The following is a 10297-nucleotide window of genomic DNA, read 5'->3' on the forward strand; positions in this document are numbered from 1 at the left end:
GGGGGGGTCGGGCTGTGCTCCAGGGAACAGGGACAGGAGCACAGGGAACGGCCTCAGGCTGGGCCAGGGGAGCCTCAGGGGGGATTTTGGGGAAATTCCTCTTGGAAAGGGCTGTGCAGCCCTGGCACAGGGTGGAGTGCCCATCCCTGTTGGGGTTTCAGAGCCGTGTGGATGTGGCACCTGGGGACAGGGTCAGTGGTGGCCTTGGCAGTGATGGGGAAACTCGATGCTCATGGAGCCTTTTCCAACCAAAATCAACTGTAAGCTGGCAAAAGTTATCCCAGTTTTCAAGATGGCCCAGAGGCACAAGCTGCAAGCTCCAGGCCTGTTGGTGTCCCTTTGGTGCCCTTACAACCTTGGAATGGATTCCTCTGGGAGTTATTGAGAAGGCTGCAGCCCCCAGAGAACATCCTGATTGCCAAACCTCCTTACCTTGTGCCACAAGGTCCTCCTGAGCTGATCCAGGGAAAACAGAAAAAATCATTTTGCATCTCAGTAAAGCTTTTCCAGAATCTCAGAATCATTGAGCTTGGAAAAGCCCTCCCAGCCCATCCAGTCCCAGCTGTGCCCAGTGCCCACCTTGTCCCAGAGCCCTGAGTGCCACCTCCAGGAATTCCTGGGACACCTCCAGGGATGGGCACTCCAAAGCTCCCTGGGCAGCCCCAGCCAAGGCCTGACCCCTTTCCATGGGGAAATTGCTGCTGCTGTCCAACCTCCCCTCCCCTGGCCCAGCCTGAGGCCGTTCCCTCTGCTCCTGTCCCTGTGCCCTGGAGCACAGCCCGACCCCCCCGGCTGTCCCCTCCTGGCAGGGACTTGTGCAGAGCCACAAGGGCCCCTGAGCCTCCTTTGCTCCAGGTCAGCCCCTTCCCAGCCCCCTCAGCCCTCCTGGGGCTCCAGACCCTTAACATCTTTCTTGAAGTTTGAGATGTTTCAGCTCTGTCTCTTTCCAGATCTTTCTGGACAAACTGCCCAGCTCAGTTGGATAAACACCTCAGGATGAAGGGAACGGCTGGAGCTGTGCCAGGGCAGGGATAGCATGGCCATCAGGAAGGGCTCTATTCCAGAGGGTGCTGGGCACTGCCCAGGCTCCCCAGGGAACGGGCACAGCCCCAGAGCTCCAGGAGCGTTTGCACAGCGCTGCCAGGGATGCACAGGCTGGGATTGTTGGTGATAGGATAGGTGTGCACTCATATCGTTACAAACAGTTCCACGGGTCAGGGGGTGGGTGCTGATGTCTTTGACGTGGGGCTGAATGCCTGCAGTGGGTTTGTCACAGAGCCCAGCGAGCCCGACCCCTGAAATGACACAGGTCTGCACAGGGCTGAACTGATGGATTGCTGCAGGACTGCTGTGTCCCCTCCATGACTGCTGTGTCCCCTCTGTGCCCACTGTCTCCCCTCTGTGCCCGCTGTGTCCCCTCTGTGACTGCTGTGTCCCCTCTGTGCCCACTGTCCCCTCTGTGTCCCCTCTGTGCCTGCTGTCCCCTCCGTGACTGCTGTCCCCTCCATGACTGCTGTCCCCTCTGTGCCTGCTCTGTCCCCTCTGTGCCCGCTGTCCCCTCTGTGCCCGCTCTGTGCTTTGCACAGCGGGGTTTCCCGGCACTCTGGGTCAGTGTAGGGCCGGTATCTGGCTCGGTGACCCCCGCGGGTCCAGCTCAGGGGGTCTCTGAGTGGGCACCTGTGACTGAGTCTGCAGCTCCACAGCAGCCCGGCCCTTCCACTGGGCCACACTGACCAGCTGGGAAAGGCTGCACTGACCAGGGGTGACCAGAGGTGACCAGGGGGTGGCCAGAGGTGACCAGGGGTGCACACTGACCAGGGGTGATCAGACAGTAACCAGGCACTGACCAAGCACTGACCAGGCACTGACCAGGGGTGATCAGACAGTAACCAGAGGGTGACCAGGCACTGACCAGGCACTGACCAAGCACTGACCAGGGGTGATCAGACAGTAACCAAAGGGTGATCAGACAGTAACCAGGCACTGACCAGGCACTGACCAGGGGTGATCAGACAGTAACCAGAGGGTGACCAGGCACTGACCAGGCACTGACCAAGCACTGACCAGGGGTGATCAGACAGTAACCAAAGGGTGATCAGACAGTAACCAGGCACTGACCAGGCACTGACCAGGGGTGATCAGACAGTAACCAAAGGGTGATCAGACAGTAACCAGGCACTGACCAGGCACTGACCAGGGGTGATCAGACAGTAACCAAAGGGTGATCAGACAGTAACCAGGCACTGACCAGGCACTGACCAGGGGTGATCAGACAGTAACCAAAGGGTGATCAGACAGTAACCAGGCACTGACCAGGCACTGACCAGGGGTGATCAGACAGTAACCAAAGGGTGATCAGACAGTAACCAGGCACTGACCAGGCACTGACCAGGGGTGATCAGACAGTAACCAAAGGGTGATCAGACAGTAACCAGGCACTGACCAGGCACTGACCAGGGGTGATCAGACAGTAACCAAAGGGTGATCAGACAGTAACCAGGCACTGACCAGGCACTGACCAGGGGTGATCAGACAGTAACCAAAGGGTGATCAGACAGTAACCAGGCACTGACCAGGCACTGACCAGGGGTGATCAGACAGTAACCAAAGGGTGATCAGACAGTAACCAGGCACTGACCAGGCACTGACCAGGGGTGATCAGACAGTAACCAAAGGGTGATCAGACAGTAACCAGGCACTGACCAGGCACTGACCAGGGGTGATCAGACAGTAACCAAAGGGTGATCAATTCATTGCCTGTCCCGGGCGTTATCCACCGGGATAACGGGCTGTGGGACCCCCGGGACACCGGGATAGCGGGCTGTGGGACCCCCGGGAAAGGGGGTGCGAGACCCCCGGGACACCGGGATAGCGGGCTGTGGGACCCTCGGGATAGCGGGCTGTGGGACCCTCGGGACACCGGTATAACGGGCTGTGGGGCCCGAGGAGGTGCCGCCCCAAGCCCGTGCTCCTCTCCCGCAGCTCTCGGTGACCCCAAGAGGCCGGGGCTAGTTTGGGCAGGAGCAGCCCGTTTGTGCCCCGGGGTTGTTCTGGCTCCCCCACATCCGAACATCCTTCTCAGGGCCCGAATTCCCCTCGGCCTCGCCGTGCCCCGGGGCGGCACCCTGGGGTCCCAGTTAATTGTTCCCTGGCTGCTCCAATGGGATCCATCCCGTGAAAAACCAAAGCAGGCTGATTCCCAAACCTGAACAAGTTGCGTTGCCTCGGGGGGGTTTATGGGATGCTGTTGGCCTCCCACATGGGAAATGTGTGTCCAGAGGGGCTTCTTCCCATCAATTTTCTCGAAATGTCACCACAGTTCCAAGCCCAGTGCAGGATCCTGAATTCCATTGTCAGTATCCTAGCAAACTCAATGGGAGTTCTGGGTTTTTCCGTCAACATTTCAGCAAACCCACCTGGAATCCCAAGTTTCTCCATCAGTTTCCTTGGAATCTCAATGTCCTCCATCTGTATCCCACCTAGCCCCGCTGGAATCCCGAGTTCCTCCCCAGCTGAGGGTCTGGGCCCCCATTCTGACCCCCACATCTTCCCACCACTGGTTCCTGCTCCCGACATCCCTGCAGCCCACCCAGACACCCTTTATCTGGGAGGAAAGGGCCAAAGGGCCCCCGGGAGGAGAGGGGCTCTGCTTTCCCTCAGGTTGGGATCTCCACAGGGAGTCCAGGGCCCATCCCTTGGTCAGCAGGAGCTGCTGGTGCTGCCAGGCTTTCCTGGAGAATTCTTTATGGATAACTGTGGTTTGTGGGTTTGGGTGTCTCTGAGCACCTTTCGTGGCACCCGGCCCTGCCCGGAGCTGGGATTGTCCCTCTTTGGTCACTTCCAAGTGCCTCGGGCTCTGTGTGGACACTGGCAGATAAAATCGGGCTGTTTGACCCGCTCCAGGTCACTCTGTGCTCCAGGCTGGGCTGATCCTGCGATCAGCACGGAGCTGGGCAGGCCCTGGCTGCTGGGATGTGCCCAGAGGAGCAGGAGTTGGATCCTGGGGATGGGGATACCCAGGGGAGCAGGAGTCAGCTCCTGGGGATACCCAGGGGAGCAGGAGTCAGCTCCTCAGGGATACCCGGGGGAGCAGGAGTCAGCTCCTGGGGATACCCAGGGGGAGCAGGAGTCAGCTCCTGGGGATACCCAGGGGGAGCAGGAGTCAGCTCCTGGGGATACCCAGGGGGAGCAGGAGTCAGCTCCTGGGGATACCCAGGGGGAGCAGGAGTCAGCTCCTGGGGATACCCAGGGGGAGCAGGAGTCAGCTCCTGGGGATACCCAGGGGGAGCAGGAGTCAGCTCCTGGGGATACCCAGGGGGAGCAGGAGTCAGCTCCTGGGGATACCCAGGGGGAGCAGGAGTCAGCTCCTGGGACAGGGATACCCAGGGAGAGCAGGAGTCAGCTCCTGGGGATACCCAGGGGGAGCAGGAGTCAGCTCCTGGGACAGGGATACCCAGGGGAGCAGGAGTCAGCTCCTGGGACAGGGATACCCAGAGCTCCACGTACGCCTGGCACTGGCTTTCCCTCCTGGAAGGTTTCTCCTCCCCAGAAACACTAAAATAGTGACTTTTACTCTTTGTAACCCAAATCCCCTCACCATGCCTCCTCCTCCCCCACTTCCAAGGGATTGAAGCTTGTGGATTTTCTGAATGGTCTGAGAAATCCTCATTCAGAAACAGGAAGGAAAGGGCTTTTCCACGTCCTTTCCCCCATGTCCTGCCACCACTGCCTTGGTTTGATGTGGGACCAGTCCCAGGTCACTCCTGGTCATTCCTGGGTCACTCCCAGGGCAGAACTCCTTGGTGTGAGTTCAGGTTAAAGGGCTGAGGTTCAGGCTAAAGGGGAATACCTGGATTTTAAACCACACACTTAAAGAGATAAGGAATGGCAATACCTGGGTTTACAGTTATCTTTAAGAGCTCTGGATGTGCGAGACCTGGATGTAAATATAAAGGGGTAAGGATGGGGAATATCTTGGATTTAAATTTAGTTTAAAGCAATAGAGGTGAGGAATATATTGAATTAAATTTGCATTTAAGAGCTCTGGATGATGACTATCTGCATTAAATTTAGAATGAAAGAGTTAAAACCCAGAGATGTCTTGATTAAAATTTAAGGGTAAATACACCAGGATGATGAATACCTGGACTGAAATTTAAAGAGATCAGGATGGGGAACACCTGGATCTAAGATGGGATCTCAATGATGAGCACGGGGAACACCTGAGTTTCTGCTGGGATCTAAAGGGATGAGCCTCTGGAATCCTTCCAGAGCTGCCATGGGTCCCAGGCCCGTTTGGGTGGTTTGGCCAGGCGGGTCCTGGTGTGGGGGAGCAGGTCTGTGGGGAGGATTCACCCGCAGCGGGTCTGGGGGAGCACCAGGGCTTGGGGAGGGGATGTGGGGGAGAGCAGGGGGTTGTGTGCACGTCCTTCATTCCTCCATCTGGATCCTTCCCTTCCCCTTCCCCTTCCCCTCCTTTCCCCACCCCTGGATCCCTTCCCAGCCCAGCTGCTGCTCTGGGATGGGGTCGGGAGCAGCTCTGGGGAAACGGGACATGGCCCACGTGCACGGGGGCTGGAAATTCACTGTGCCCCATAATCTGGGTTAATTAATCCCTGTGCCCCAATAAGCTGTGTTAATTAGTTACTGTGCCCTGATAATCCGTGTTAATGGATGCCTGTGCCCTGATAATCCGTGTCAGTGAATCACTTTTGCCCAGATAACCCATATCAGTTCATTACAGTGCCCTGATAATTAGGATGAGTTCATCAATTTGATCTGAGACTATTCATCATTTTCCCCAATAATTTGCATTTATTAGTCATTTGTGCCCACACAAATCTGCACTAATTCTCTATTTTCCCAAATAATGTGCAGTAATTCCCCATTTTTCCCAGACAATCTGCATTAAATCATCATCTTTGCCCAGACAATCCACATTTATCATTTCATCCAGATCATCTGGATTAATTAATCATTTTTGCTCCCATAATCTGTATTAATATTAATCTATTTTTTCCCCGAAAACATGCCCTAATCCCCATTTCTCCCAGATAATTTGCCCTAATCCCCAATTTTTCCAAGATAACTGGCCCTTAACCCTATTCTTCCCAAACAACCCATCCCACAGCGGTGTCCCTGTCCCACAGCGGTGTCCCTGTCCCACAGCGGTGTCCCTGTCCCAGTGTCCCTGTCCCAGGATCCCTGTCCCATGGCAGTGTCCCTGTCCCAGTGTCCCTGTCCCACAGCAGTCTCCCTGTCCCATGGCACTGTCCCTGTCCCATGGCAGTGTCCCTGTACCCTGGTCCCTGATCCACGGTGGTGTCCCTGTCCCATCATGGTGTCCCTGTCCCCTGTCCCCGTCCCACATTGGTGTCCCTGTCCCATTATGGTGTCCCTGTCCCACGCTGGTGTCCCTGTCCCATCATGGTATCCCTGTCCCACGCTGGTGTCCCTGTCCCATCATGGTATCCCTGTCCCACGCTGGTGTCCCTGTCCCATCATGGTATCCCTGTCCCACGCTGGTGTCCCTGTCCCATCATGGTATCCCTGTCCCACGCTGGTGTCCCTGTCCCATCATGGTGTCCCTGTCCCATGTTGGTATCCCTGTCCCACGTTGGTGTCCCTGTCCCCTGTCTCTGTCCCGCGTTGGTGTCCCCTGTCCCACGTTGGTGTCTCTGTTCCACGTTGGTGTCCCTGTCCCCTGTCCCTGTCCCATGTTGGTGTCCCCTGTCCCACATTGGTGTCCCTGTCTCTGTCCCACATTGGTGTCCCTGTCCCACGTTGGTGTCCCCTGTCCCACGTTGGTGTCCCTGTCCCACACTGGTGTCCCTGTCCCATCATGGTGTCTCTGTCCCACGTTGGTGTCCCTGTCCCCTGTCCCACGTTTGTGTCCCTGTCTGACGTTGGTGTCCCTGTCTGACGTTGGTGTCCCTGTCCCCGCAGGCAGGCCCGGCACGATGCGGTTCCCGTGGCTGCTGCTGTGCGTGGGCGTGTGGGCGCTGTGCGGCTCGGCCAAGCCCACGGAGCGCAAGGAGCGCGTGGTGCGCGAGGCCCCGCTCAGCGCCCGCGAGCACGACGACGCCCAGAGCTTCGACTACGACCACGACGCCTTCCTGGGCGCCGACGAGGCCAAGAGCTTCGACCAGCTCACCCCGGAGGAGAGCAAGGAGCGCCTGGGGTAAGGGCAGCGTCCCCGCCCTGCCCGGAGCGGGAGTGCACACACGGGCACGCTCCCCCTGCGGGAATTCCCCAAAAAGCCACCCTGAGCCATTTCCTGTGCCCGGCATTCCCCAAAACTCCAGAGCAGACAGGGGCGTTCTGCATTGTGCTGTGCTCGCTCCCTGTTCTCTGGGTGCCTCTGGAGCCCCTGGGATCACTGGTATTTCTTGGTTGGAAGCTGGCTGGGAGATGGGGAAACAGAGCCTGTATGGAGATTCCCCCTCCAGGGTCTCTGCTGGGACCCCAGGATGATCGTGCCTGCCCTCAGATCCAGGATGGCCATGCCTGGGATCTGGCCGTGCTTCCCCTGGGATCCAGCCGTGCCTGCCCTGGGATCTGGCTGTTCCTGCCCTGGAATCTGGCCGTGCTTCCCTTGGGACCCAGCCATACTTCCCATGAGGATCCGGCCATGCCTGCCCTGGGATCCAACGGTGCTTCCCTTGGGATCTGGCCGTGCCTGCCCTGGGATCCAGCCGTGCTTCCCTTGGGATCCGGCCATGCCTGCCCTGGGATCTGGCTGTTCCTCCCCTGAGATCTGGCCCAGGATGGTTCCGGGAGCCGTGCAGGGCCGGGTGCCCCCACAGCAGCTGCTGCCACAGTTGTTCTGGGGCTCAGGGTGGCTCAAACCTGGGACCTGCAGCCTCCAGCGGGGTGGGGGGCCTGGGGCACAGAGGCTCCCTGGGGAGCTCGGGACATTCTCAGGATGCTGGGCTCCAGTCACCTTGGAACTGGGTGCCTTTGGCTAGGTTTTCATGGAATGGTTTGTGTGGGAAGGGACCTCAGAGCCCCTCCAGTGCCACCCCTGCCATGGCAGGGACACCTCCCACTGTCCCAGGCTGCTCCAGCCCCAGTGTCCAGCCTGGCCTTGGGCACTGCCAGGGATGCAGGGGCAGCCCCAGCTGCTCTGGGCACCCTGTGCCAGGGCCTGCCCACCCTCCCAGCCAGGAATTCCTCTCAAGATTCCACCTGATTCTCTCCCCTTTTTTTAGTCAGACTTGATTTTTTCAGCCAAGCATCCCAACCTTTCTCTGCTGCTGGAGCAGCACCTACCACAGCCCATGGTGAATCTTGGGCTGTTTTTTCGGAATGCTCCCCGATGGGAAAGAAAAGCTCAGCCACGTGTGGCTGCTGGGGACACCTCCAGAGTGAGCCAATTCCCACAGCAGGATGTGCAGGGCAGGGGGTGCCAGGTTCCATCCCTCCCTATAGATCGTCCAGGCCCCCAGTGGGAAGGAGGTGCTGGCCTCTCCCCCAGCACTTCGTGGCCAGAGGGAATTTCCTCCCTCCAGGGACAATTTAAACTGGAAAACCCCTTGATCCCTTGGAGCCAGGCCCTGGTTCCTCCATAAGTTTCAAAATACAGGATCCAGGAGGCGTTTTGTCTCCTTTTTTGCCTCCTGGCACAATCAGAGGGAGTGCCTCGATGCCCCTGGAGCAGTGTCAGATGGGAGGGAAGCTGTGCCTCTGCCGATGCCAGGGCTGGGTCCCAGAGCCCGTCACGGCTCAATCCCATTGTTCTGCCGAGTTACCCGGAACGCCTTTCCATGGGGGATTTACAGCCCTGCGCACAAACAGCCCAGGGCTGTCGGCAGGGCCAGCTCCGGCCATCCCAAGCCCAGGAGCTCTGATAAACCCCTTATCTCGGGGGGTTCTCTGAGCTCTGTGTCCCAGAGGGGCTGTGCTGCAGCAGGGGCCGCTTTTCCTGCCGGAGCTCTGCCTCGGCTCGCTCCCCTCCTGCCCTGGGACTGCAGCTTGGGAGCGCTGCTTGCCCCGGTCGGTGTGTCCGTGTGTCCGGAGCAGTGCCCGTCCCTTGGAGCGGGCAGTGGGAACAGGAGTGGGCAGTGGGAATGGGGAGCAGCTGCCGCCCTCCCCAACATCTGCTGCCCGCCCTTGCCAGGGGCAGGACGGGCCTTTGGCAAAGTGAAGGGGTTTGGTGGCTGCTGCCCTGGGAAAGCAGCCGCGAGCAGCTGGTGCCAGCCCCCGGACCAGGGTGGGGAGGAGGTTTGGGAGCTTCCTGAGCACTGGAGAGGGTTTGACTTCCCTGGGAAGCTGTTCCCTAATTAACCCCGTAGAAACTGCCCTGGAAAAACTGCCTGGCCATCAACCCCTGCCGGCTCTGGTCCTCCATTCCAGGGATTTTCCCTAATAAATCCCATGGATTGCCAGTGGTGTACCTTCTTGGGAGAGGGCAACATGGAATTTTTTCCCTGAAATAGGAAGGATTTGACAGATTTATTTGTGGTTTATATGTTTACATGGACAAATGTTTAATATCCATGTGATATTTTACATAATTCTATAATATTGATTGACTTGTTATATATTTATACAGAAAATTTTGAATATTTGTGTGACATTTTGCATATTTCTGTATTTAATCAGAAATATTGGAAGGGACGCTTTGCACGTTGATATATAAAATTCTGAAATATTTCTATAATATTTTACATATGTGTGCATAAATTTGGGCACTATTGATGAGCTATTTTTTATATTTACATATTTATTTTATATATTTCTCTATAAAATCACTCAGGTCTCCAAGCCCTGCCCACTGCCCCCACTCTGGCCTCTCGCTGTCAGAACTAAATTCCACATTTTCCCTTTGTTCTTCCAGTCTCTCTCCAGCTTCTCATTGCCAGGAACATCCTTTGTGCCACAGAGGAATTCCTGGTTTTCCTAGACCAATGCAATTCTGAAACACGGAAACCTGGGCGTGAGCATGGGTGGCTCCGGTGCCCGGTTTTCCCTTTGCGTCAATATTTTTGGAATTAATACTCCTAGCGGCGATCTAAAATTTAAAATTCCTTGTTTTCCACCTGTCTTCTAAAATTCCCCAAATACCTGGGCTGGAGCTCAGGATTCCTGACCTGTTTTCTGTTAAACCTTCATGTTAGAGGAGAAAAACAGGATCCTGCTTCACCAGACAAAGGATTTTGGGAGCGTTATCCCTGATTTTGATCCGAGGAGCCCGAAACATCCCCAGCACAGAGGCAGGAGTGCTCCGGGGAGCGAGCGCTGCTGCGGATCAAGCAGCCCCCACCCCCCGGCTCCATCTGCCCCTGGATCCCGCATT

The 10297-nt window shown here is 57.1% G+C and overlaps 1 protein-coding gene across 1 annotated transcript in view; it reads left to right on the forward strand.

The window, feature by feature from the left end:
- Nucleotides 1-6808: 6808 nt before the first annotated feature.
- CALU (calumenin) overlaps nt 6809-10297 on the forward strand; it is an 8914-nt gene continuing 5425 nt past the window's right edge. Inside the window, exon 1 of the mRNA XM_005430817.2 lies at nt 6809-7180. Coding sequence (XP_005430874.1) covers nt 6960-7180 — 221 coding nt within the window. The 5' untranslated portion in view covers nt 6809-6959. The remainder of the gene's footprint in view (nt 7181-10297) is intronic.

The sequence above is a fragment of the Geospiza fortis genome, unplaced genomic scaffold (assembly GCF_000277835.1).
Source record: "Geospiza fortis unplaced genomic scaffold, GeoFor_1.0 scaffold30, whole genome shotgun sequence".
In the NCBI taxonomy this organism is placed as follows: Eukaryota; Metazoa; Chordata; class Aves; order Passeriformes; family Thraupidae; genus Geospiza; species Geospiza fortis.